Here is a 26962-nt window from a genome sequence, read left to right on the forward strand (position 1 = left end):
GTTTGTTGACTTGATCTGCTACTGTGCAGCACCGAGCTGCACTCGTGACAAGGAATTTTCTTTTCTTTTAATGAATAGAGTATATTTTTGAAAAAAAAAAGATATGGGGGGGGGGGGGGGGAGCTGAAACGTGCAATCAAAATATATGTGTATATATTTTTTTTAAAAAAAATGACGATTTTCTGCTGAACCTATCTGGGAGCGAGCCCTCTTGCTTTCCTGAAAGCGAGCAGCCTGTCATTCATCAGAAGCAGGAGACTCTTTCAAAGGAGGGGAGCTTTCCAGTGCTTGGAGCGTTTGCTCTCTATATATACACACATACACAGAGAGAGAGAGAGAGAGACACACACACAGAGAGAGAGCAAGGAGCTGCTTTGCTCTCTCTTTCTATTGATCGCCTCTCTGGGTTATTCCCCCCCCCCCCCACCCCCAACACCAAAATCTCCGGATCTGCCTGTGTATATTTCTCCCCCACCCCTTGTTCCCCTCCTTCCCCCACCCCCCACCCCCCCGTGTCCTTGTTAGTCCCCCCCCCCCAGATGGATGTAAAGGCAGAGCCCGGGGCTATGGGCAGCTCGCAGCCTTCCAGCGTCCAGGCTTTCGCCACCAGCTCCACGCTGCACGGCATCGGTCACATCTTCACGTACGAGCGCTTCTCCTTCAGGCGCATCGTCTGGACCCTGGCTTTCCTGGGCTCCCTCTCCTTCCTGGTTCACGTCTTCGTGCAGCGGATCCAGTATTACTTCGAGTACCCGCATGTCACCAAGGTGGACGAGGTCACCGCCTTCAACCTGACCTTCCCCGCGGTCACCGTCTGCAACCTCAACCAGTTCCGCTTCAGCAAGATCACCAAGAACGACCTGTACCACGCCGGCGAGCTGCTGGGACTGCTCAACAACCGCTACGAGATCCCTGACCCTTACGTGGCCGAGAAGCACGTCCTGGAGGTGCTCATCGAGAAGGCTAACTTTCGGAATTTCAAGCCCAAGCCCTTCAACATGAGGGAGTTCTATGACCGAGCCGGCCATGAGATGAGAGACATGTTGCTCGGCTGCAAGTACAGAGGGGAAGAGTGTACCCACCAGCACTTCAAAGTCGTGAGTACCTCGCTCCAACTCGAAAGTTTTCTCCATTGTCACGCCATGTGGCTCCAGACTAGGCGTTGGTGGGCTCCATGTGATTGGAGATCATCCCATCTGAATGGTTAGCTCAGAGGCAGTCTGTTGTGTTTTTGTTTGGCTGTTGTAACCATCCTGACTGGTTGCTTCCTTGACTATGATCCTGGTGGGGCATCTCTTGATAGGAACCCAAGGGAGAGCATTATCACTTGCTGTCTGGGGGCTATGCAACAATGCAGTCAGCCCAAGGGAAACAGAGACTTTTGGAAAACATCCCGAGGTTTCCTGTGCTTCAAAGTGAAAGAGACCTTCCCCTCCCCCCTCCCCCCCCCCCCCCCACCTTCCCCCCCCCCCCACCTTCCCCCCCCCCCCCCACCTTCTCCTTCCCCCCCCACCTTCTCCTTCCCCCCCCCCACCCCCCACCTTCTCCTTTCCCCCCCCCCCTTCTTCCCCCTTGTTCATTGTTAGTGTTGAGGCACTGGACATGACTGGGTTTGTCTGCAGGGAGCATAGAGCCATGAAACAAGAAACTTGACAGAGCAACAGTTACCATTTAACATCAGGGTAATGGTAGCAATAAGTTACAGTTCCATCGACACAGACTTGAAATCTTTCCATTTGAGAAACACAAGGCTGGGTCGTAGTATTCATTGGTTATGAGCTATAATGTTCAGAGGTACCAATTCTCAGAGGTACCGTCCTTACAACTCAAGGCTTGGGAATCTGAAATCTGGGGCTCTCAATGAGCTATCCATTGCAGTTCATGCCTATGTATAAACTGGGTGGGAAGGGTTTGGCGTTTATAGTGATTGCTACTTGGCAATCATGGATCAAACAGAAGTATACTATCCGTTAACACTGCCCCCGAGATGCCTCACTTATTTTGTTTCAAACAAATTTTCTTGTGTGTGTACAAACAATGAACAGTGTCAGTTCTAGTGACATGCTGATTCTGCTGTGAATCCCACCTACAAAACAGCCTTTCGACCGAGCCTGGCCGTGACCTCAATAGGGGATTGACAGGAGCCTTAAGTTTACATGCCTTCTGACATGAACTGTGCGATTAGATTTTTAGTTCATGAAGAAATGACAAGGACTTTAAATGCATAATTGTCATGGGTAAATCATGCTTTTCTCTCTGCTTCAATGTGCGGTACTGTTACATTTTGATTACAGACTACGGAATCGCCTGCATTTCCAGCTCTGAATTAAATTAGATCTCCTTTAGGTAGCCATCTGAATTTCAAGCATGCCTTCAAATTCTGCCCATCCAAAATACAAACAATTTGTCTTTTAAGTGTCTGATCTGGGAAGTCTATTTACTGTCGATTACCAACTGGCACACTCTATTTTGACCTGAAATAGTTAAAGTTAGAGCTGCCTAAAATTTTAATTCACTCTTCAAGAAATCCATTCCACTTTTGACGATCAAATGATTAAATGTGTCTTATCTCTAGGTAGGCAAGTGCACTTTATGATTGTGTGCATGACTGAGAGTGAAGTGATTTTGTGTTTGCATGTCAGGAAATAAACACAAATACATTGTCCTTATGCCCTCAGCTAAGTTGGACTTTGCTGTAATTGGCCCAGATTGGAGTAACCAATCAAAATAAAAAGATATACTTGCGGACAGAGCAGTGAATTATTGTTTCTTTCATCGAAGGGTTAATCCCACTGAAAATTTCCTCTTTCTGTCCATGGGAGATATTTGCTGCAACTCTTAATTCAAATGAGCTTGGGGCTGCTTTCATCTCAGTTTCCAGTGAGCATGAATCTGCAGCTTGTGATGAAACTTGTGTCTCTCTGAGAGATAGGCTTGCCAACTCTCCAGGATTGCCCTGGGAGTCAGGAGGAAATAAAGACTAATCTGTCAGACATTGCTCCAAGCAGCCACAGGGGCGAGAAGAGAGGAAATTGAAAAAAAAAGAAATGAACACTTTTGTTTATGAGTCATTACAATATTGGACTATAGGAAAAGGGAGCTTTAATGGATGGTCAAGAATGAGCTCATGATGAGTCTATTTTCTTTTCAGTGGGAGAGCTTGTCATGACAGCAGTGAATGTAGAGAGGTGGGGCGATTGGAGGCAGGGAGGGGAGCATCCCCAGGACCAGAGATGACAACCCTACTGAGAGACCATGGCATGGATTTTACCGTGATCTCTCACCTTCAGCTTGTGGGCCCACCTGCCAACACTCACTGCATTAACCATAACAGGGGACCAGGAAAAAGGAGCTTTAGATGTTTCCTGTGTTTTACCTGATCTTGACAAAGTCTCGTTTGAATGGAGATTGTTCTCAGTGATTCCTGAACTCCACGAGCCTGAATGTTTCCTCACTGAAGGCTCAGCAAGTTGATCCAGCGACCAGCGACCTCAGTCTTGGGCTTGGTCCCTGTGTCGCTGCCTTAGCAGATTTCAGTTGATGGAATGAAAGTGGCATTCAGTGCCCTTGAGGTCAGGGAGAGGGAAATCAACCAGATTTCCAACTCATGAACATGAGTGGGTAAGCTCTGCTAAAAGCACAGGTATGGATAATGGACGTGAACAGCACCCCCATTGGCAAAATAACCTTCTGTTGTTCACTTTATCAGTACACATTCAAACTATGAGCACTTGAGGGAAGTCCTAAACAATAGCTAGAGCCTTTGGAACTTAAATCCCCAGCAATACTAGAGCTGGTAACATTGGCGACGACTGAGCTGAGGAGGGACTGAGTCACCAACGCTGAAAGGAAATACGTTTATAACTTGGTTGTTAAAAAAATCTCCTCACTGTCGAAAAAAGTAAATCTGGCTGCTTTGATTTCATTTTCAGAAACTCATTATTTTAATGAACAGGTTCGAAGTGAAATGCAACATGTTACAGGGGCTGTACAATTTTATAATTGCTAAAAGATTGTGGAATCTGTGAACAATGGCTCAGTGTCAACAAAGGGGCCTGATGACAGCAGATTTAATGTGAAAAAAGCTGTTCAGGCAGGTTAAGCAAGGAACACATGGCTTTTATAGATAGATAAATAATTAGTTTATTGAAAAATCATCATGATGGTAGATTTTGAGTTGTGATGACAATGCAGAGAAAGGAAAAGGTAATAATTCATTATATACTTACAGACAAGCATTAAAATCAGATAAAACGGAACATAATAAGAAGGATTTCACAATTATGATCATTTCAGTTTTGCAAATAAAAATAAGTTGGAAAATAGAGGACTCTTTAATTTGCAGAATAGAAATGGAAGGTCTACTGCATTCTGCATTTTGTATTAAAGTTCATAAATCACATGTTGTCAGGTTGCATTCATTAAATAAATGCTCAATAATTTACATGCCGTTTTATGAAACAGGGGATTGGGATGTCTTGTTGAATAGTTGTTCTACATCTTATTTGTGCAATGATGTCTTTTCTGCTTAATTCCGCCTCGCGTTTACTTTTATATGGGTGTGGAGAGATACAGTGGCAATGGAAGGGGTTACTAGATAAATCCAAACCGAGCTTTCCCCCCCCCCCCCCAATCTTTCGGCAAAGGAACACATATTCAGTTGTTTGTGTCATAGTAGCTTTGGTACGTGTTACCTCGGCTCATTTTTCAGCTCTCCTTTCTGAATGCTTTCGGCAAACTTTGAAAATTAACGAATAGACACTCGGCAGCTTTAACGAACGTGTATCAAGAGTCACATGCTGAAAGTATGTATTTGATGACTGTTTCACAGCACAATTCACACACATAACACAACTAGCACTCCATACTCTCCATTACACGACACTTGGAGTGATACACCTTAGGACATTACAGTACCAGTGCGTATGAATGTTCGAATGCTTTCTTTAAAGGAGCTGAGCATGGTTTGTGTCGATATGAAATCAATTGCAGATAATTCCATAAATTGTCCATACTTGTTATTAAATGGTCTTCAGTTCCTGTCCCTTTTATCTCACACACGGATGATTGCTTAAAATGAGCATGAAACACATTGCCTTTGAAATGCCTGATGTACTTCTCTCTCAGCTCTCTCCCCCGTGATTATACCTCTGCGGGCGCTTTCTCAGCAGTTGCCCTGGTCTCGTGTTTCGTTGATCTCCACAAACCGGCCACCAGGAGGTGCTGTTGCGGTATGGGGAGGCGCTTGAACTTGCGAAAACACTTGGTCGCAATTTTCCGTTTCTCCCGAGCTACCATTTAATAAATACTCCAAGACCGATGGTTATAAGGAAAGTGAGATGGCTCTTTCTTGTTTCACATGATATTTAAAAGTAATAAATGCTTTTGGGGATGCCATTTCATTGCGCGCTAGTACTGTGCAATTCCAGAGGATATTTCTCTTTATATTAAAATACATGCTCCCATTGAATATAGACCTGGTTCTATCCCTTCAAATAGAACAAAGGCATTTTATAGGTCGGCAAGTGTTTTATGGCTGATACCATATCTAGCAACTTCAGCTGATTTGACTATATTAATGACTATTGAAGCAGATTAGTCTGGATCTTTGGATATTCGATTGAAAGCAGGTATCCACAGTAACTCCTTGAAAACGGAGGCGCTGGCTATTTTTCCAAACAGGAAAAACTCTGAAGACCGGAATGCCGTTGTAATGCTTGTTTGAAGTTGTAATTGCCTCATGCATCACAAGGGACTAGCTGTTAATGCACATGAATCACAAGTGCTGCACTCTTAAAAACATCATATTGCTAATTCATCAACTAAGCAGTCACCATTAACTTAAAAGGGCAAGAACCAACTTTTACAGGGTCGGCTGATGTCGAAACGAGTGGCATTATGAAAGCACATGTGCCCTTCTATATGGTAGCAAGCAAGACTGGGTTCGAGTAAGCTATGTTTCTGTAGCGCATGTCCAGTATGTCAATTTTTCCCTGTCAACTTGAGAAATATTGGTATGGAATCGGTTAGAATATTGGACAGTAGCGTTTACAAAATGTCAATGCAGTATAGATTACTCTCTGAGTCATCAGAAATTCGACACGTGCTTAATAATAATGACCTGTCCAGCAGGAAGCCCAGGTCAGTAACCAGAGTTGGAACCCGTGCTGATCAGCGAGCACGAAGGTGCAGAGATTAAACACTGCGCCCGAGCTAACTCAGTATGGTGCCAGCTGAAACCAAGCAGCTTGAGGGCTCACACCACACGTTGCGAAGCAATAACCCAGAAACCATTTACAGAGCTATGGCGTTGCACTTTTAGATTTGCTTTCGGGTCTGAGAAACAACCCCGGTGTACCATACAAAGAGAGCGTTTGCATAACTTCAGTCCTTACTTATAGCAGAGCTGGAACCAAGCAATTTTAATTTTCAGACACTTAAATTCCCCAATCAAATGTTTTAAAGCTTATGTCAATGGGCACTCCCTGTCTACAAAACCCTACTTCTTGCTGTCATGCTTTCAGCACACTATGTCAACTTTTTCCCCCTGATAAATGCTCATAATATTTATAATGGGAGCTTCCAATATAAAAGTGTCACATCATAATTACATTCTCCAACCAGGTATTGCAGTATTTCAGCTTCGTGTCTCTCAGTCCCTCAGTCAGTACAGTAAACCCTATCTACCTCCCAGTTGCTGAACTGTTGGAAGTTTTGCTAATTAATGGTTAATAATATAGGATAACATTCTTACATCAAGAAAAGGACAGAATATATGATCTTTAGGCATGCAATCAATTAGAGTTCTGGGCCCTGGTGCAATTTACCCCCTTTGTCATGTATTTATGGAAAGGAAGATCTTGTGTAAAACCAGTATATGGAAATAATTTGTACACAGTGTCCATGGTTTGCCGGAAGTAGATGTTGGGTTTTGTATAGAGCTTTTATTTTCTGCGTTTTCATTTCAGTTCAGCTTCTTATGAATTGATGTTACTGTCTTTAAGTTCCCACAAAAAAAATCCCTACAGCTTTCAGCAATATCTGAAGGCTTGCTTCTGAGTATCGTGAGGCAAATGTGAATATTGTAAAGTCTTTCCATTATCCCTTTGAAGCACTTTTTGATGCCCTCTAATCAAAGAAATGTTTTAACTATCTCTCCGATTGCTTTCTTTCGTCCATTTGAATTGTTGCTTACATCTCTTCTTTAAGGCATTTGGAAATGAATTAGAGACTGTAATTGCAGACTACGGATGCCAGACTGTTTGAAATTCCATTAAGAGACAAAGAGAAGGGAAATCACGCTGAATGTTTTAAAATGGTTGATAACTTATCTTATGACAGTCAATTGGGTATTTAAGACATAAGCAACTCCAAAGGTTAAAATGTGGATTTTGAATATCATAATAGTCGGGAGGAGGTATTCCAGAAACCAGCTTCAAAGTGTTTTATGGCTATGTTTTAACTGTTATTTTAATATTTACAAGCTTTCTTCTCTTCTCTGAGGGAGAAGCTAATTATCATAGATTAAGGAGCAGTCTGCTGCATATCTAGCAGTGAGAGAACTACATGCAAGTCATGTTCAGCTCCCGCAGTGAGCTGGAGTGCCTCCTGACATGCATTTGGATGTGTTTCTTGAAGACAACAGTCCCTTTGCTGTGACAATATACTGTGTTCCTTACAATCAGCAATAGTTTGACTCGAGGGGCCGCTTTGTAATTTACTTGCGAGCGAGCTCTTGCTTTGAAGGAACCTGCGCATTCAAGTTGAACACTAAATATTGAATGGAATTCCACTGTGAGATAGCCGTTGCTAATTGGGGGTGATGGGGAAATATAATTTCTCCGTGCTCGCTATTTCCTGACGGTCACGCCCTGCTTGAGCTTGTCAGCCGAAGGAATCCCTTCTATAGTTTGAGTTTATTGGTGAGAGACGCCAGGCAGGTCGAGCTCTGTGCCCACCTTCCATCCAGAGGTAGAGACTTGGAGTAGGATACTCAACTGCTGGCGGGATTGGGTCCAGTGTTGGAATTGCAGGAGGTGCTCTCTGGGTCCCGCCTTAGATTTCCACCCTCACTGTGTGTGTGGGGTGGGAGGGGCCGAGGTGGTGGAGGAATTGGCTAGCTGCCAGTTCATGCCCAGTAAGCTGCTTTAGAAGCTTAAGGGTCTGGGACCATTCAGAACCAGAAAACAGTTTTTCAATCACTAGAGGGGTGCAGTTGAAAAGCAGGGAGGTTCTGCTGCAGCTGTATACGGTGCTGGTGAGACCACCCCTGCAGTACCATGTACAGTTTTGGGCTCCTTGAAAAAGGATGTACAGGCACCGGAGGGGGTGCAGAGGTTATTCACGAAGTTGATTCCAGAGTTGAGAGGGTTGCCTTATGAGGAGAGACTGAGTATACTGGGGTTATACTCGTTTAGAAGAATGAGGGGGGGGCTCTTATAGAAACATATAAAATGACTAAGTGAATAGATCAGATTGAAGCAGGGAGGTTGTTTCCACGGGCGGGTGAAACTAGAACGAGGGGACATAGCAGGTTTAGGACTGAGTTAGGGAGGAGCTTCTTCCCCCAAAGGGTTGTGTATCTGTGGAATTTCCTGCCCAGTGAAGCAGTTGAGGCTACCTCACTGAATGGTTTTAAGGCAACGATAGATATTTGAACAGTAAAGGAATTAAGGGTTATGGTGAGCGGGTGGGTAAGTGAAGCTGAGTCCATGAAAAGATCAGCCATGATCTTGGGGAATGATGGAACGGGCTGGAGGGGTCAGATGGCCTACTCCTGTTCCTGTTTCTTATGTTCTTAATCTGATTCCACTAAATCTGAACAGTCTGCTACAGATAGGCAGTGAGGTCAAAGAAATATTTTTTGTCTGACAGTTTACAGGGTAATCTCCCTCAGGAAATCCTTTTTAATCCATTTGTCGGAATTCTTTGAAAGAATAACAGATGCTGTGAATAAAGGGGAGCCCATTGATGTATTGTTCTTGGATTTCCAGATGACATTTGACAAAATTCGACATAAAAGGTTATTGTGCAAAGTTGGTGTAAAGATAACATATCAGCAAGGATAGAAGATTGGCTGACCAGCAGAAAACAGAGTGCATGCACCGATTTATTTTCAGGTTGGCAGGGTGTGATGTTTGGGGTCTGTGATGGGCCCTCAACATTTTACAGTTTATATCAGTGACTTAGATGAGGGGCTCAAAGACACGTGTCGAAATTTGCAGATGAACAAAGATAAGTCAGAAAGTATGTTGTGAAGATGGATAGAGACAAGTTAAGTGAGTGCGTAAAAATCTGGCAGACAGAATATAATTTGGGAAAATATGAAGTTGTTCACTCTGGCAGGAAGAATGAAAACACAGATCCTTATTGAAAGAGATATTGACTGCAGTACTAAAGGTGCAGAAGGAGCTAAGTGGGATTGAGATGAATGGAATGCTATGCTTTTTTGGAACTTGGGTTAGTGGTGAGAATGCCAAGCAGGACTAGCTGCAGGAGAGATATTCTGTGCCCAATTAATTATAAAAATGAGGATATCATGCTTCAATTATACAGGGCATTGGGGAGATCACATCTCGAATACCGTGTGCAGTTTTGGTCTCCTTATTTAAGGATGGATGTAAATGCGTTAGAGACAGTTCAGAGGAGTTTGATAGATTAATAACTGGAATGAACAGCTTGTCTTATGAGAAAACAGGCTGTGCTCTGTTCCACTGGAGTTTGGGTGGCACTGTGGCTCAGTAGTTAGCACTGCTGTCTCACAATGCCAGGGACCCAGGTTCAGTCCCACCTTCAGATGATTGTCTGTGTGGAGTTTGCATATTCTCCCTGTGTCTGTGAGGGTTTCCTCCCGCAGTCCCAAGATGTGCAGGTTGGAGTGCATTGGCTCTACTTAATTGCCAATAGTGTCCAGGGATGAGTGGGTTCGGTGGATTAGCTCTGGGCAATGGGGACGGTGGGTCTGGATGGGATGCTTTTAGGAGGGTTGGTGTGGACTCGATGGGCCGAGTGGCCTGCTTCCACATTGTAGGGATTCTATCATCTCAGAGTGAGGCAAGATTTGCTTGACGTTTATAAGATCCTGAGTCATTTTGATAAGGTGGATGTGGAAAGGACATTTCCTCTTCTGAGTGAGTCCAGAATCAGAGGACACTGTTTTAAAGTTAGAGACTGCCCAGTCAGGACAGGAATGAGGAGAATTTTTTAAAATGTATCTCTGATGGTTGTGTGACTTTGGAACTCTCTGCCTTGGAAAGCAGTGGGAGCGGGGTCATTGAATAGGTCCAGGGTGGAGCTAGATAGATCCTTGCTTGGCAGCCAACAGGTAGTCAGGGATGTGGCAATCAAAAGACAAGCAGATCTGCTATGATCATATTGAATGGTGGAGTTGTTTTGATGTGCTGAGTGGTCTTCATTCAAATGTTTATACATGCATGCAGTGCCTTAGTTTGGCCTGATCATTCTCATTAATAAGAATTTATCCTCCTGACTCTGATGTGCTGACTGGCTTCATCTGGCAATCAAACAGCAGGCCCCAAGATGGCTGCCGCCTGACTTTGCCACTGGTGCCAGATAGTCAGCTCTCACAGCTTGGCGGCACTTGGTGCTACTAATTGGGTGCCAAACGTGCTCCTTTCTAATCAGGGCATTCACATTCAGCGATTGTGTCATGTGCGCCACACAGTTCAGGCGTGACGTTGGAATCTGACCTGCATTTGGGTGTCAGTCTCCCCAACTGTACTTTGAAAATCAGGCGCCTGCATTCTCTCTGGGGCAGCTCCAGTGTCATAGTTTGGTGGATGGAGGCCTTGCCAACCTCAAAGTTGCATGGTTCTTTCGAAGTACCTCAGTTACAGCACTTTCAAGCTTGAACTGATGATGCATGATGGCAATGGCAGGTGAGTAAGGGCCAGCAGAACTTGATTTGTTTCCCACACACCATGGTACCGCTGCCTTGGAATTCTGGGAGATTCATGGCACCCTCTGGGTTACTGAGAGCTGGATGCAGAGATGTTGCAGGGATACCTTCCAGGTAATGTGCATCAAGGAGCTGGTATTGCCAATGGTCCTAATGTGTGGCGATGGCCTTATTTCCATGCATTTGCATCTCATTAACAACCCAACCCAGCGAGTTTCTATGCAGCTCCTAATTCCCAGCTCCTCCCTTGAGAAAATAGAGGGGGCCAGTTGCTGGCGTGAAGGTCAAAGCAGGAACCTGGCAGCAGCAGCTTGTCACTTACTTCTTCGAGTCTTCGCCCGACTCTGTCTTTATCGTATTGTCCCTGCACTCCCCATGGACACGGTCCGCGCCTGGCGCTTTGTCCAAGCAGTTTATGCTGTATCGTGGTGCCAGCTATCATGCCAACTCGCACACCGCTTCAGGCGTTCACGACTTCTCTTTGGAGCTGAACCACTTGCATACTTCTGCCAAGTCGTTCCCATGCAAAGGGGACGCACACGCATTCCATGCATCTCCCCAGGCTGCATTGTCTGGCATAATTTCCCCAGTGCTCACCTCACTTCCAGCCTGTGCGGCCTGTAGCAGAGAGGGAGCGGCAGGTAGCTTGTTACTAATTAACCAGGAGGATGGACTGTGCTACGTCTGTGTCCCACCGATAGCATGTTCCAGCAGTACACAGGACAAGTGCACCACCTGTGCTGCCACCAAGTGGCCATGTCTGAAAGTGAAAGGGGTAGAAGACCTTTCTGGGTTTAAGAGGGACTGTGGTCAGGCATTTAGTCAAGGACATAGTCTGGTTCGAGTCTAAAGGATTGACCATGGTCAGTCTTGCAGATCAGTCGTACTATATAGATTTTTGTGTTTGATTTGATGTACCCAGGTACAGTGAAAAGTTTTGTTCTGTGTGCAGTACAGGGGCAGATCCTACCACATAAAGCGCATCAGGGTAATAGAATAGAGTGAGGAATACAATGTTATGGCTGCAGGGAAGGTGCACAGAGATCAACATTAGATTTGAAATTGGAGAGGTCCAGTCAGAAGTCTAATAACAGCGGGGAAGAAGCTGTTCTTGAATCTGTTGGACCATGTGTTTAAGCTTTTGTATCTTCTGTCTGATGGACGAGGTCAGAAGAGACAATAACCAAGGTGGCAGGGGTCTTTGAGGATGTTGGCTGCTTTCCCAAGGCAATGGGAAGTCAATGGATGGAAGGTTCAGGTTGCTGTGGAGACATCATTTAAGTGGGGGGGTGCGCAGGCAGATTTTCCTTACAATGGGGAGTGGGCAATGGATATGATGGAAATGCTTGGAAGAGCACTTCATGGTGAGGTGCCCCCCCCACCGAGCGGGTAGGAAGCACAGAGGACAGGAAGGGTTGGTAGTTTGGGAGAACAAAGCAGATGGCAGCCATTGAAGGGATGTGATACTGAGAGTTGTTATTCCTGAGGTTTGGTGAGAGGTGTGTGTGGTTGGCAGAGTGAGCGTTGGCCCTGTCAGCGTGAGGGAGCAGGAACAAGATGGCGGCACTAACCCTTGCCGAGTTGACGATCCTTGACCTTCCTCCTGTGCTGCTGGGATATAGTCCACCCGGGCGCTGCGCTACTCTGGGGCCACTATCTCAGTCTCGGCTGACTGGATCTGGTAGCATGGCCTCCTTTGCCAGTCGGCAGGATATGGCGCAGCCCTCCTCTGCATCACTCGATCCACCAGCACCTTCAGGTCCCTATAGGTGAACCGAGGAACGAATTTGCTTTTCTGGGGCTATTTCCTTGGGGATAACATTGCAAGACCACCGTGAGATGTACAGCTCCTGGCTTACAGCATCTGAGGTGCTGTGGAACTGGTGTTTCAATGTGGCACCGGGTGTGTTAATTCTGGAACATCCAGGCAATGACAAACACCCCCTTCTTTTCCGCTCCACGTTACCACAGAATGGGTACCGGAGAGGCCAGCTGCGTGAAGAGAGTGGAAGCTCGCTTGAGAAAAATAAACTCGGGCCTTAGCAAAGTGGGGTGCCTTATATCTCACCTAAAAGTGGGAAATTTCAGCTCAACGTCTCTCCCCATTCAGTCTTGGTAAAGGCTGCCAAGTAGATTGGAAAGATCTTCAAGTTTTTCTAAAGGCTGTAAGACATTTGGAAGTCATTCTCTTGCAATTTTAAGTGTTTGTAGGCCTTGACCTTTCCCAGTTGGGACTATAAGTCTCTGTAACTGTCGCTGCACATGGAGTCATGAATAGCCATTGGGTTTTACACTCTAAATCTGACCATTTAGAAGTAAACTCCACCCATACTTCTCCAATCTTAACATTTCTTAGTCGCTTTTAAAATTGATATAGGGAGAGCCTGAATAGGCTGAGGCTGTTTTCCCTGGAGCATTAGAGGCTGAAGGGTGACCTTATCAAGGTTTATAAAATCATGAGGGGCATGGAAAGGGTGAATAGTCAAGGATTTTATCCCAACATAGGAGAGTCCAAAACTAGAGGGCAGAGGTGAGAGGGGAAAGATTTAAAAGGGACCTAAGGGGTAACGTTTTCACACAGAAGGTGGTGCGTGTATGGAATGAGCTGCCAGAGGAAGTGGCGGAGGCTGGTACAATGACAACATTTAAAAGGCATCTGGATGGGGACATGAATGGGAAGGGTTTGGAGGGATAGGGGCCAAATGGACAGGGGTCAGATTGGGATATCTGGTCAGCACAGACAAGTTGGACCGAAGGGTCTGTTTCCGTGCTGTATGACTCTATAGCTCGATGTAATCCTATTTATTTTAACTGAGCTTAATTACCTTTTAAGCTACCAGACTAAGAATTTTTAAAAATATAACTGTGTCTCCTAATCTTTGCCTCTATTTTTAGAATTGGAACAGTTTGGCAACCCATGAAAGCAGAAATGTCACTGTCGAACTTATAATAACGTGGGGATTTGGAGATGGCTTGTTCTCTTTTACATTTAAAGGCCTCCATTCACATTCCTGGCCAAGCAAATGCATAATATAATTGACTTATGACACAGTCGCTTTATTCTCTGCAAATGGATGCATAATCTGAATATAAAGTGAAAGCATTGGCTAGCTAGCAAGCAGAATACAAAATAGTAATCCAGTGGAGAGGTTCAACGATTTCAGAATCTGCATGCACATAGGTTGGTTTAAGTTATGGAGCAATAACCTTTTAGTGTTGGTGAATTAACTCCCCTAAATGTATAATACATATAGATCCAGTGTATTCTCCTATAATGGTGCTCATGACAGGCCAGCGCATTTGCTGTCTTATAAGGACAGGAGTGTCACACAAGGTAAACCAGTCTGTCATGGAAATGGAGTTGTGTGTGCCTTTCAGACAACAAACTGACTTTGCCAAGGCTCTGCCTTCTTGAATTGAGTACTGGGGTCAGTAATGGAGTCAGGCTGCAGCATAGTTAAGACACAGCGGACATTTCGGCTTGAGTATTGGGTGTGAGAAATTTGTACGGCAACTTGTAGCATTTGGACTGCTGACACATTGTCCTCTGACATTTCATTTGCTTGGTTCTCTGAAGGCAAGGCTACAAGGAGGTAAGTTTAAAATCTCCTCCATCTGGAACGGGGATTGAACCTCCTGCTGTTGGAACGAGTCTGATACACACCGGCCGTGCAGCCAGCTGTCTGTGTAAATGCTTCGGATGAAGGGCCATGTGCCAAATTTGTTGATCGCACAAAGTGAGTAAGCCATGAACAGGACGTAAGGTGCGTATGGATGGAATGAGGGAACAAAGCTCCGAGTGTAATGTGGGAAATTGTCCATTTTTGGCAGGAAGAATAAAAAGGAAGCACATTATCGACTTGGTGAGACATTGCAAGGATCAGAGAAGCAGAGGGTGTCCTGGTGCATGAATGACAAAAGGTTGGTATGTGGGTACAGCAAGGAATGAGGAAAGCTCATAAAATGGTGTTATTTCTTGCAAGGGGATTGAATACAGAAGTAGGAAAGGTGCGCTTCAGTGATTATAAGGGACCGATTAGATCACACCCCAAGTACTGTGTCCTGTATTGGTCACCTTATTTAAGGAACAATAGAATTGCATTGGAAGCACTTTGCAAAACTAACATCTGGGCAGGTTGTCTGTTATGGACTAGGCCAGACCACTCAAAACGTCCTTAAGCAGGCAGCCCAGACCATAACTTTACAATTTGTATCAGTAAGTGTACAGTGAAAATTACCCGGAGTAAGTTAGTGAGGTTGACTACCAGGTTGTAAAACAGACAAAACTTTAATCACACAATTACATAATGAAACACAAAGAACAGCATAAAGCACCCCTACAGAACTCGGTCTATCCAAACTAGACTTAGCAATTCTGAATATATACAACAGTCCCAGTAAACAAACCCCCTTTAAAAAAGGGAACAGATGCTTACAGGTTGAAGTTAGAAGGGCAGAAAGAGACAGAGAGAGTTTCCACACAGTTCCACTGTTGAACTTCTAACTAGTTCTGGACTTAACTGCTCAGCTAGAGAGCTGACCACTCCCCTTTCATTATACAGGTCACTTCTAAAACATAACCACTTTGGCCTGAAGTCTCGTCTGTTTACATATAAACAAAAGGCCTCTCATAATCCATTTCATCTCTGCACCAAACCAGACTAATCAGAGCCCGGCCCGTTTACAACGTCTCTGAAAAACAAATCAAGGACACAGCATCCTTGAGAAAGGAACAACTTTTAGAAAAAAAATGACCAGCTTTGTGACAGTGTTGTATGAGGAAAGGTTGGACAGGTTGCACATGTATCTGCTGGGTTGGCAATAGGTAGAGCTGACTTGACTGAAACATGTAAGATCCTGAGGGGTCCCAACAGGTTGGATGTGGAGAGGAGGTTTTCTCCCGAAAGTCTTGAGTCTTTGGAACTCTCCTCTTGAAAGTTGGCTGAGGCAGAATCCTTGAAGGCAGAGCTGGTGAGGAACGTGTAGCTGGCTGGGCTATCAGGAGTAGCTAGAAATGTGGGTTCAAGTTTATAATTAGATGAGCCCTCATCGTTTGAATTTGTGAGAGTTCTTTTTTTATTTCAATAATATACTTTACTCATAAAAATACCTTTATATACACACGTAGTGCCTAAGGCAATTCAGTTCAATACAGTAGCATGTGGAGCAACAAACAAACCAAAGGCATTTCTTACTTGTATAAGATTATATTTACATGCATCTGAGGCACTGGGAGAGTCCGATAACTGAACAGACCCCCATTTGCCTTCAGCAGAAAGCCTTCAGACAGTGGTCTTTCCCCACTGCGCCTTGGCGGTAGCTGGCCCAGGCTTTAGTGTGTCCCTCAGCACGTAGGCCTGGACCTTGGAATGTGCCAGTCTGCAACACCCAGTCAAGGGTCAACTCCTTGTTCTGGAAGGCCAACAAGGTTCAGGCAGATCAAAGAGAATCTTTCACTGAGTTAATGGTCCTCCAGACGCAGACGATGTTTTTCTCAGTGTGCTTCCTGGGGAACAGCCCGTAGAGCACAGAGTCCTGAGTCACGGGGCGGTTCAGGACAAACCTCGACAGAAACCACTGTATCTTTCTCTGGACTTCCTTTGTGAAGGCACCTTCCAGCAGGAGATGTGTGACAATCAGAGTAGGCAGGAGAGGCTAAATGAGCTCAACCTGCTTTGTGTCTGTATGTGACTGACCCCCCAAAGCTGCTCTGGGATAGTCCAGAGTTATAAACAGTGGGCTGGAGGCTCCAGACTTCTTACCACCATGTGGCTGACCACTAATCTCTCCTGTTATTGCTGCCTTTTGGAAGAAATTGCAGGTTCAGACTCAAACTGTTTGACCCTGTCCCTTCTTTGGTCATCAAGTCCTGAAGTGGGGCTTGAACCCAGAGCTTGTAGCTCAGAGGCAGGGACGCTATTTTGCTGTGCCACAAGACTGCCTTTGTTTACGGTATTCATCAGGAATTTGCCCAATTTACCAGTGAATGAAGATTTTAAACCCATTTAGAATAAATGGATGAAGACAGTTATTTAAGTAAGAAGGGCAAGTTACAAACATATTCAATGTTCGTTTCCAACGATCTCGCGCAGTAACTTGTAATTTCATATTTTCTTCGTGTGCCCGTTTAGTGTTGCTGCAGGGAGAATTCTTGTCTTGAGCAATATTACGTTTGTTATCGAGGAGCTGCAGTAGGGCAGGTTACTTTTCACAAAGAAAACCCAATTAATTTTCTCTTCCATTTTATGTGAACATTGGAGGCAGTGAAGAGATGGGCCACCACGCTGATTAAACTGATTTATAAGGCAACAACTTTACACTTGCAGCACAGACAGGATGTATTGGTGAGGTGAATCAAAAGAGAAAATATAGAATTCCTCTCGCAGACCATTCGGCCCGTCGGGGTCCAAACCAACCTTCTGAAGAGTATCCCACCCAGACCCACACTTTCTCTGGAACCTACATTTCCCATGGCCAATCCACCCTAACCTGTACATCCCTGGGCACTATGGGACAATTTAGCATGGCCAATCCACCCTAACCTGTACATCCCTGGGCAGTGTGGGGCAATTTAGCGTGGCCAATCCACCCTAACCTGCACATCCCTGGACACTATGGGACAATTTAGCATGGCCACTCCATCCTAACATGCACATCCCTGGACACTATGGGACAATTTAGCATGGCCACTCCACATTAACCTGCACATTTCTGGGCACTATGGGACAATTTAGCATGGCCAATCCACCCTAACCTGCACATCCCTGGGCACTATGGGACAATTTAGCATGGCCAATCCACCCTAACCTGTACATCCCTGGGCAGTGTGGGGCAATTTAGCATGGCCAATCCACCCTAACCTGCACATCCCTGGGCACTATGAGTAATTTAGCATGGCCACTCCACACTAACCTGCACATCCCTGGGCACTATGAGTAATTTAGCATGGCCAATCCACACTAACCTGCACATCCCTGGGCACTATGAGTAATTTAGCATGGCCACTCCACCCTAACCTGCACATCCCTGGGCACTATGGGCCAATTTAGCATGGCCACTCCACACTAACCTGCACATCCCTGGGCACTATCGATAATTTAGCATGGCCACTCCACCCTAACCTGCACATCCCTGGACACTATGGGACAATTTAGCATGGCCACTCCACCCTAACCTGCACATCCCTGGGCACTATGGGACAATTTAGCATGGCCAATCTACCCTAACCTGTACATCCCTGGGCAGTGTGGGGCAATTTAGCATGGCCAATCCACCCTAACCTGCACATCCCTGGGCACTATGAGTAATTTAGCATGGCCAATCCACCCTAACCTGCACATCCCTGGGCACTATGAGTAATTTAGCATGGCCAATCCACCCTAACCTGCACATCCCTGGGCACTATGAGTAATTTAGCATGGCCACTCCACACTAACCTGCACATCCCTGGGCACTATGAGTAATTTAGCATGGCCACTCCACACTAACCTGCACATCCCTGGGCACTATGAGTAATTTAGCTTGGCCACTCCACACTAACCTGCACATCCCTGGGCACTATCGATAATTTAGCATGGCCACTCCACCCTAACCTGCACATCCCTGGACACTATGGGACAATTTAGCATGGCCAATCCACCCTAACCTGCACATCCCTGGGCACTATGAGTAATTTAGCATGGCCACTCCACACTAACCTGCACATCCCTGGGCACTATGAGTAATTTAGCTTGGCCACTCCACACTAACCTGAACATCCCTGGGCACTATCGATAATTTAGCATGGCCACTCCACCCTAACCTGCACATCCCTGGACACTATGGGTAATTTAGCATGGCCAATCCACCCTAACCTGCACATCCCTGGCACGATGAGAAAATTTAGCATGGCCACTCCACCCTAACCTGCACATCCCTGGCACGATGAGACAATTTAGCATGGCCAATCCACCCTAACCTGCACATCTCTGGGCACTATGGGACAATTTAGCATGGCCAATCCACCCTAACCTGCACATCCCCGGGCACTATGGGACAATTTAGCATAGCCAATCCACCCTAACCTGCACATCCCCGGGCACTGTGGGACAATTTAGCATGGCTACTCCACCCTAACCTGTACACCCCTGGGCACTATGGGACAATTTAGCATGGCCACTCCACCCTAACCTGCACTTCCCTGGGCACTATGGGGTAATTTAGCATGGCCACTCCACCCTAACCTGCACTTCCCTGGGCAGCGTGGAGCAATTTAGCATGGCCAATCCACCCTAACCTGCACATCCCTGGGCACTATGGGGTAATTTAGCATGGCCACTCCACCCTAACCTGTACATCCCTGGGCACTATGGGGTAATTTAGCATGGCCAATCCACCCTAACCTGCTCATCCCTGTGCACTATGGGGCAATTTAGCATGGCCACTCCACCCTAACCTGTACATCCCTGGGCACTATGGGACAAGTTAGCATGGCCAATCCACCCTAACCTGCACATCCCTGGACACTATGGTACAATTTAGCAAGGTTCTGGATCAGTGGTGCTGGAAGAGCACAGCAATTCAGGCAGCATCCGACGAGCAGCAAAAATGCTGCCTGAATTGCTGTGCTCTTCCAGCACCACTGATCCAGAATCTGGTTTCCAGTATCTGCAGTCATTGTTTTTACCTCGTACAATTTAGCAAAGCCAATCCACCCTAACCTGCACATCCCTGGGCACTTTGGGACAATTTAGCATGGCCACTCCACCCTAACCTGCACATCCCTGGGCACTTTGGGACAATTTAGCATGGCTACTCCACCCTAACCTGCACATCCCTGGGCACTATGGGACAATTTAGCATGGCCAAACCACCCTGACCTGCACATCTTTGGACTGTGGGAGGAAACCCACACAGACACAGGGAGAATGTGCAAAGTCCACACAGACAGTCACCCGAGGGTGGGATCGAACCTGGGTGTCTGGCGTGGTGAGGCTGTAGTGCTAACCACTGAGTCACTGAGCCAATGCCATTGTAGTTAACGGAACAGGAAAGGTGAATTTTGAATTTAAAACTTAAAATTTTAAATGATGAGAGGAGGACAAGGGCCACAGGTTCAAAGTAGTACAAGACGCAGTTTGGACTGATCTTTAAAAAGCTATCACTGGCAGGGTGAGGGCTTGTTGTGGGATCTTGCTGTGCATAAAACAGCCAGTGTAGTGTTTTCTTTATTCATGGGATGTGGGCATCGCTGGCTAGGCCAGTATCTATTGCCCATCCCTAATTGCCCAGAGGGCAGTTAAGGGTCAACCACATTGCTGTGGATCTGGAGTGACATGTAGGCCAGACCAGGTAAGGATGGCAGTTTTTCCTTCCCTAAAGGACATTAGTGACCCAGATTGGGGTTTCCAACAATCTGCAATGGATTCATGGTCATCATTAGACTCTTAATCCCAGATTTTTAAAAATAGAACTGAAATTCCACCATCTGCCGTGGTGGGATTCGAACCCAGGTCCCCGGAACATTACCGGGGTCTCGGAATTAAAAGTGATAATACAAGGCCACTAGGCCATCACCTCCCCGCATGTTGAGAATGATCAATATGAGAAAATAAGAGATGCTAGTTCGACAGAAGGTCAAGGGCCATATAGTTCACCTTCTACCATCTCCACTTATGAGAACTGTGTTAACGAATGAGACTCTGTCATGGGAAGCCGGGACAGGGAAAGCCCAAGGGCTTTTAGACATAGACTGGCAGAGTGCTCTGCCTGGACAAAATGGAAAAAGGAACCCCCCCTCCCCCCCCCCCACCCCTTACCTGCCTGATCTTTCACAAGGGGGTGTGGTTCGTGGTGGTGTGGCGACTGGAGAGAATTAAAACCATAGCCTGCTCTATGGGAAAGTGACATTGTACAGCCAATCCAGTTTATTTTGCTGACGATTTATCTGGTTGTACTGTCTGGGCAAAAGAATTTGGAACAGCAGTGAGCATGTACTCAGGTGATTGCTTGTTAATCAGAAACAGACATAGAGTCATCGAGATGTACAGCACGGAAACACACTCTTCAGTCCAACTCGTCCATGCCAACCAGATATCCTAAATCTCATCCCATTTGCCAGCACTTGGCCCATATCCCTCTAAATCCTTCCTATTCATGTCCCCATCCAGGTGCCTTTTAAATGTTGCAAATGTACCAGCCTCCACCATTTCTTCTGGCAGCTCATTCCATACACGCACCACCCTCTGTGTGAAAATCGTTGCCCCTTAGGTCCCTTTTATATCTTTCCCCTCTCACCCTCAACCTATGCCCTCTAGTTCCGGGCTCCCCTAACCCAGGGAAAAGCCCTTGTCTATTCACCCTATCCATGCCCCTCATGATTTTATAAACTTCTATAAGGTCACCCCCCAGCCTCCGACGCTCCAGGGAAAACAGCCCCAGCCTATACAGCCTCTCCCTATAGCTCAAACTCTTCAACCCTGGCAACATCCTTGTAAATCCTTTCTGAACCCTTTCAGGTTTCACAACATCCTTCCTCGAGGAGGGGGATCAGAATTGGATGCATAGCGATATAAAATGAAGTGGGACATTAGAATTGAAACGCTAACAAATCATGGGAACATTCATACAGAGTCCTGCTTTCTTTAATATGGGAGCCTGCCATGGGTGCATATCGACTCAGAGAAGAGCCAGTTCTTGCAAACAGGCAAGCTGAGTACAAGCACTGCTTCAGTGGAATTACTCGGCAAAGATTTCAATGTTGCACTTTTCTGCAAATGATCAGTCTTTTTTTTTTGGAGAAGCCAACCATTTGCAAATTGTCAGGAGGGATAATGTAAGTGGCTTGGGCGTAGCCGGGGATTGATTGATTGGAGAAATAGTGCAAGCTCAATTTGAACAGCACGGCAAAGTTAAGTGGCTGGCAACCGAAATGCTCAGAAATTTCATGATGTGGAGGTGCCGGTGTTGAACTGGGGTGGACAAGGTCGGAAGACACACAACACCTTCACCCGGCGAAGGAGCGGCGCTCCGAAAGCTTGGGACTTCAAATAAACCTCTTGGACGCGAATCTGGTGGCGTGTGACTGCTGACCTCTGGCAGAACAAAAGGCTGGCACCAAATGTCCTTGTTCCCATCGGTCAGTTGGCCAATTTCACAACAGTCTCCAGAAGCAAACCTGTGTTCCCCGGCGTGTGCGTGGGATCATTTTAAATGTAGGAACACCGGGGATGCCTCACTTCAATGTCACGGTCTGCAGCTGCGAATCCCTCTGCCCAGTTCGTGTGCGTTCCCGAACCTGCTTTGGAGAACTTCTGTCACTGAGCACTGAGGCCCCTTACTCCTGTTCAGCAAGGTGCACATTTTCTGCGGCTAAATTCAATTTTTACCCTTTCACCCAGCCATTTGACTTTGTGGGTCTGCGTCCTTTGTAACTCCCAAATCTATCCATTTCACCATTTTGTTTTGTGCATCACTTTAAGCAATGATTGACAATCGCCTGTACTTGTGTGTTTCAATCAGCTGTGAGTCTTATTTCACCCAGCACAGGAGACATTTCCTCATTAGTATTACTATCCAGGATCAAAGGAGATATTTATATGCAAACCCTTGTTACACTTAGGGAATGCAGTGCCACAAGTGATTGTTGAATCTGAATGAACCTCTGCGTCTCAGAAAAGCCTTCATAGGTACAGAGAAATAGGTTTCGATTAAACAGCTTTGAGACTGGTGGAACACTGACACTTCGGAGAAACGACTTCCCTCCCGTGCCGAAAATATCTCGGCTAGTTTCAAAATGCTGTCCCGTTAAAGACACCATTCTATCGCATGGCTTCTGTTTTTGAATAACTCTGCTGTAACCACAAAGTGTAGGCAGTGAGTAAAAGCCATACCGCTCTGACAGACCTACCTCCGTAACCAGTTTGTAGTTTTCAATTCATTATGTGGGGTGTGGGTGTCACTGGCTGGGCCCAGTCTTTATTGCCCCAACCCCAGTTGCCCCTCTTGAGAAAGTGGGGGTGAGCTGCCTTCTTGAGCCGCTGAAGTCCATGTGCTGTGGGTTGACCCACAATGCCCTGAGGGAGGGAAGGAGGGAGTTCCAGGATTTTGACCCAATGACACTGAAGGAACGGCGATATATTTCCAAGTCAGGCTGGGGAGTGGCTTGGAGGGGAACTTGCAGGGGGTGGTGTTCCCATGTATCTGCTGCCCTTGTCCTTCGAGATGGAAGTGATTGTGGGTTTGGAAGGTGCTGTCTGAGGATCTTTGGTGAATTTCTGCAGGGCATCTTGTAGATAGTACACACTGCTGCTACTGAGCGTCGGTGGTGGAGGGAGGGGATGTTTGTGGATGTGGGGCCAATCAAGCGGGGCTGCATTCTCCTGGATGGTGTCAAGCTTCTGTTGGAGCTGCCCCCATCCAGGCAAGTGGGGAGTATTCCATCACACTCCTGACTTGGGCCTTGGAGATGGTGGACAGGCTTTGCAAGGGGTCAGAAGGTGAGTTACTCACTGCAGTATTCCTAGCCTCTGACCTGCTATTCCTGTGGGACACTTCTGTTTTGTTTCTCACATTTTTCTTCTTTTCTGCCAAGAAGTGCTCTTACACACAACTGAATGGTATTTTTCTTTCCATCACCCATGATATTTTTTCATGTTAGTCGCATGACATTATTTCCTATGGTGATGTCATTTCCTGTTCTTCTTCTCAGGGGGTGGTGAATGGGATCCAAGTCGATGTGTTTGTTGATAGAGTTCCGGTTGGAATGCCATGTTTCTAGGAATTCTTGTGCGTGTCTCTGTTTGGCTTATCCTAGGGTGGATGTGTTGTCCCAGTTAAAGTGGTGTCCTTCCTCATGTGTACATAAGGATACTAGTGAGAGAGGGTCATGTCGTTTTCATTCCAACTGCCCCATTTACCACCCCCTGAGAGAAAGAACCGGAATTGACAACAGCGCAGGAAATGATTTCACCACAGGAAATGACATCACCAACCCAAGGAAACCTAAACACATAAATAGAAAGCGGGCCATACCACCAGTGCCTCGTCCGGACGCTCACTGAAGATGTTACCTAGTACGGTGACGAAACATCTGAAATTGAACCTTCCAGCTCAGCGAGCAAACCTACATCCAGAACCTCAACCTGAGCTACAAATCTTCTTAAAACTCACTCACGTGCATTTCTGCTACGCCTTTGATGAGCAAGTATGAAATTTCAATCAATTAAGCTGCAACATTTCCAAAATCTGTTTCGATACCAGATACAGTTAAGGAGATGGATGAGTCAGTGTATTTATATGTTTTAGTTGGCCATTTTTCCATTCCCGGACTTGCAGTGGTAAAGGTAGATAGGTCTATCAGTATCTATTTCCTTGCAAATGATTCGCAACATGTAACAATGAATAATTGACTGTAGTTGCTTCCACAGAAGGTGAAATTAAGTCCTAAAGTGCAGCATGTATTTGGAGAAGGTTGCAGCATACAGTTCATTCTCCACACCAATATGTTTGCTTCATCAGTGTAACAGTTGCCTCTTGAACTGAGGCTACCATTGCGACCTTTTGCATCATCGCCACAACATTACATTGGCGTAAGGAATCTCTGGTGGCGCCTGTAGTCCTGTGATGCACAATGCATTAGCACTCTCAAACGAGGGAAAGCTCCTTCTTTTTGTCCGATCTCACTTGTCCGTCAGATGCCACTGTGTTGTGTATTTAAAGAAAATATGTCCCCAAGTGGAAAGTAGCTTTGCTATCTCATGACACCTCATCCTTGGGATGGAACATTCAAGTAGCCTTTTGTTGGTTACACCTTCTTTCGGTGAGTTGTTGATTTCATCCTGTCGATGTACATAAGGGAGCTGGTTGCGCATGTATTCCCAAATGCTGTGTCCTGCTCTTGTAGGCTGTGGACTGCATTCCAAGCCATGCATGTGTTGCAAAAAAAAAACAGTCTTCGCAGATGTTGTGTAAGCCAGGGATTGGAAGTTGCTGTACCTCTCTATTCCAATTTTCCATTGCCTCTGCCTTGCTGTGCAGCTACTTCTCTCCTGGCCCTGATGCTTAATGGACACCTCCTGGCTAAGCAGATCTCGACTTCTGGGCATCCTCACGACAGTGCTACAAGGATGCTACCCTCAGGCTGTCTGCAAGGCACTCCATTCTCACAGGCTCAAGGCTACGATATGGGGTGTACGGTAGTATCATGAGCTCATGATCCTTCCATCAAGTCAGGCTCAAGCTATGGGCACATGGGTTCGAATCCCACCACAGTCACTGGGATGCACTTAAATTCAATGAGATTTGGAATTGGGATGAGATGTACCTTGAAGAGGGATTTGTTCTTTCCTGCTCCTCTTGCAGAGGAATGTTGTAAACCTGGCGCCGAGGCGTCTGCTCCATGGATGGCAGAGTCAATAGCTTTTTGGGTTTTTAAAAAAACATTCGATAAGACAAGCATGAATGGGTGGAGTCAGGCTCACACAGAGACCCAGGGGGTTCGGAGTTGCTTTCAGTTGTTGACGTTGGGGGGTTTTAGAGTTGAACTGCAAGTTACAGCTCTCTCTCTCTCTCTGTTTCTCTCTCTGTCTCTCTCTCTTTCTCTCTCTCTCTCTCTCTTTCCCTCTCTGTCTCTGTCTCTCTCTCTCTTTCTCTCTCTGCTACTACAGAAGGCTTGAACTCTCTGTCTGCTGCTGGATTTATTCTGTCAATGTTCCTTCTCCTGGACTGGAGGAGATCACAAGTGAGAATCTGCTTTGCTGAATTTGCCTTTGCCAAGGGTGCGTTTATGGGATGCTGCTACATTGGAACACTTGATGATTCATAGTTAAATAATAAGGAATTGTTAAGTATTTTAACAGAGTTAAAGTTGTGCCAAATCTTCTTTTTTGGTTTGTTTTTAACTGTGGTGAAGAGTTAAGTGTGTTCTGGTTAAAACCTAGTACTGTGGTCAATCGAATCACATCTGGAATGCAGCCTCTTGTACTTGCTGTTAAAGAAGGTAAAAGTGAGACTATCTTCTGGATATGCTTTGAGAGAGGTTGGTCTGGTCCATAACAGAATTAAAAGCTAATCCCATTAATGGTGACCATGAACTGATCACGATGTCCCTAAAAACTAGATTCGGTTAGGATACCCGGTCAGCATGGAAGAGTTGAACAGAAGGGTCTGTTTCCGTGCTCTATGAGTCTATCTGTTCAGCAAGATTCCATTTAACATGGGGAATGTGCTTCACATACAGGAATATCCCTCAAAGGCAGAGATAGAATGGATTCTTAAATGTGATTTTCCCAGATTTGTGCCCAGATTTTCTTGGTAATGGATATATTTGCTTTCATTAACAGGGGAATCGAGTTTAAGAGTCGCGAGGTTTTGCTGCAGCTCTACAAGTCCCAGGTGAGACCACACTTGGAATATTGTGTCCAGTTCTGGTCGCCCTACTATAGGAAAGATACAGAGGCTTTGGAGAGGGTGCAGAGAAGGTTTACCAGGATGCTGCTTGGACTGGAGGGCTTGCCTTATGAAGAAAGGTTGACTAAGCTCAGACCTTTCTCTCTGGAGAGAAGGAGGAAGAGAGGAGACCTAATTGAGGTGTACAAAATAATGAGAGGCATGGATAGAGTCACTAGCCAGAGACTTTTTGCCAGGACAGGATTGATTGGTACGAGGGGTCATAGTTTGAAGATATTAGGAGGAAGGTATAGAGGAGATGTCAGAGGAAGGTTCTTTATGCAGAGAGTTGTGAATGCATGGAATGTGTTGTCAGCTGTGGTAGTGGAAGCAGAGTCATTGGGGACATTTAAGTGACTGCTGGACATTCACATGGATAGCAGTGAGTTGAGGGGTGTGTAAGTTAAGTTATTTTATTTTAAATTAGGATTAATCACCGGCACAACATCGTGGGCCAAAGGGCCTCTTCTGTGCTGTACTTTTCTGTGTTCTATATTGGACAATTTGATGGCGGCACTTATGAAGGCTTCCATTGAAGTGTCCTCCATTGGGCAATGGAGCGAGTCCCAACAAAATGGCCATGTTCAGCAATGTCCTTTTGGAAAAGAAATTTGCCAT

At 45.8% G+C, this 26962-nt stretch overlaps 1 protein-coding gene across 1 annotated transcript in view; it reads left to right on the plus strand.

Annotated features, from left to right (window-relative positions):
* Positions 1–501: 501 nt before the first annotated feature.
* The window catches only part of LOC122543294 (acid sensing ion channel subunit 1b), an 847708-nt gene continuing 821247 nt past the window's right edge, over positions 502–26962 (plus strand). The window contains exon 1 of the mRNA XM_043681801.2: positions 502–1097. Coding sequence (XP_043537736.1) covers positions 540–1097 — 558 coding nt within the window. The 5' untranslated portion in view covers positions 502–539. The remainder of the gene's footprint in view (positions 1098–26962) is intronic.

This window comes from Chiloscyllium plagiosum, unplaced genomic scaffold, assembly GCF_037043375.1.
Source record: "Chiloscyllium plagiosum isolate Xiang-an unplaced genomic scaffold, Cpla_swu_hap1 HiC_scaffold_53X, whole genome shotgun sequence".
Classification (NCBI taxonomy): domain Eukaryota; kingdom Metazoa; phylum Chordata; class Chondrichthyes; order Orectolobiformes; family Hemiscylliidae; genus Chiloscyllium; species Chiloscyllium plagiosum.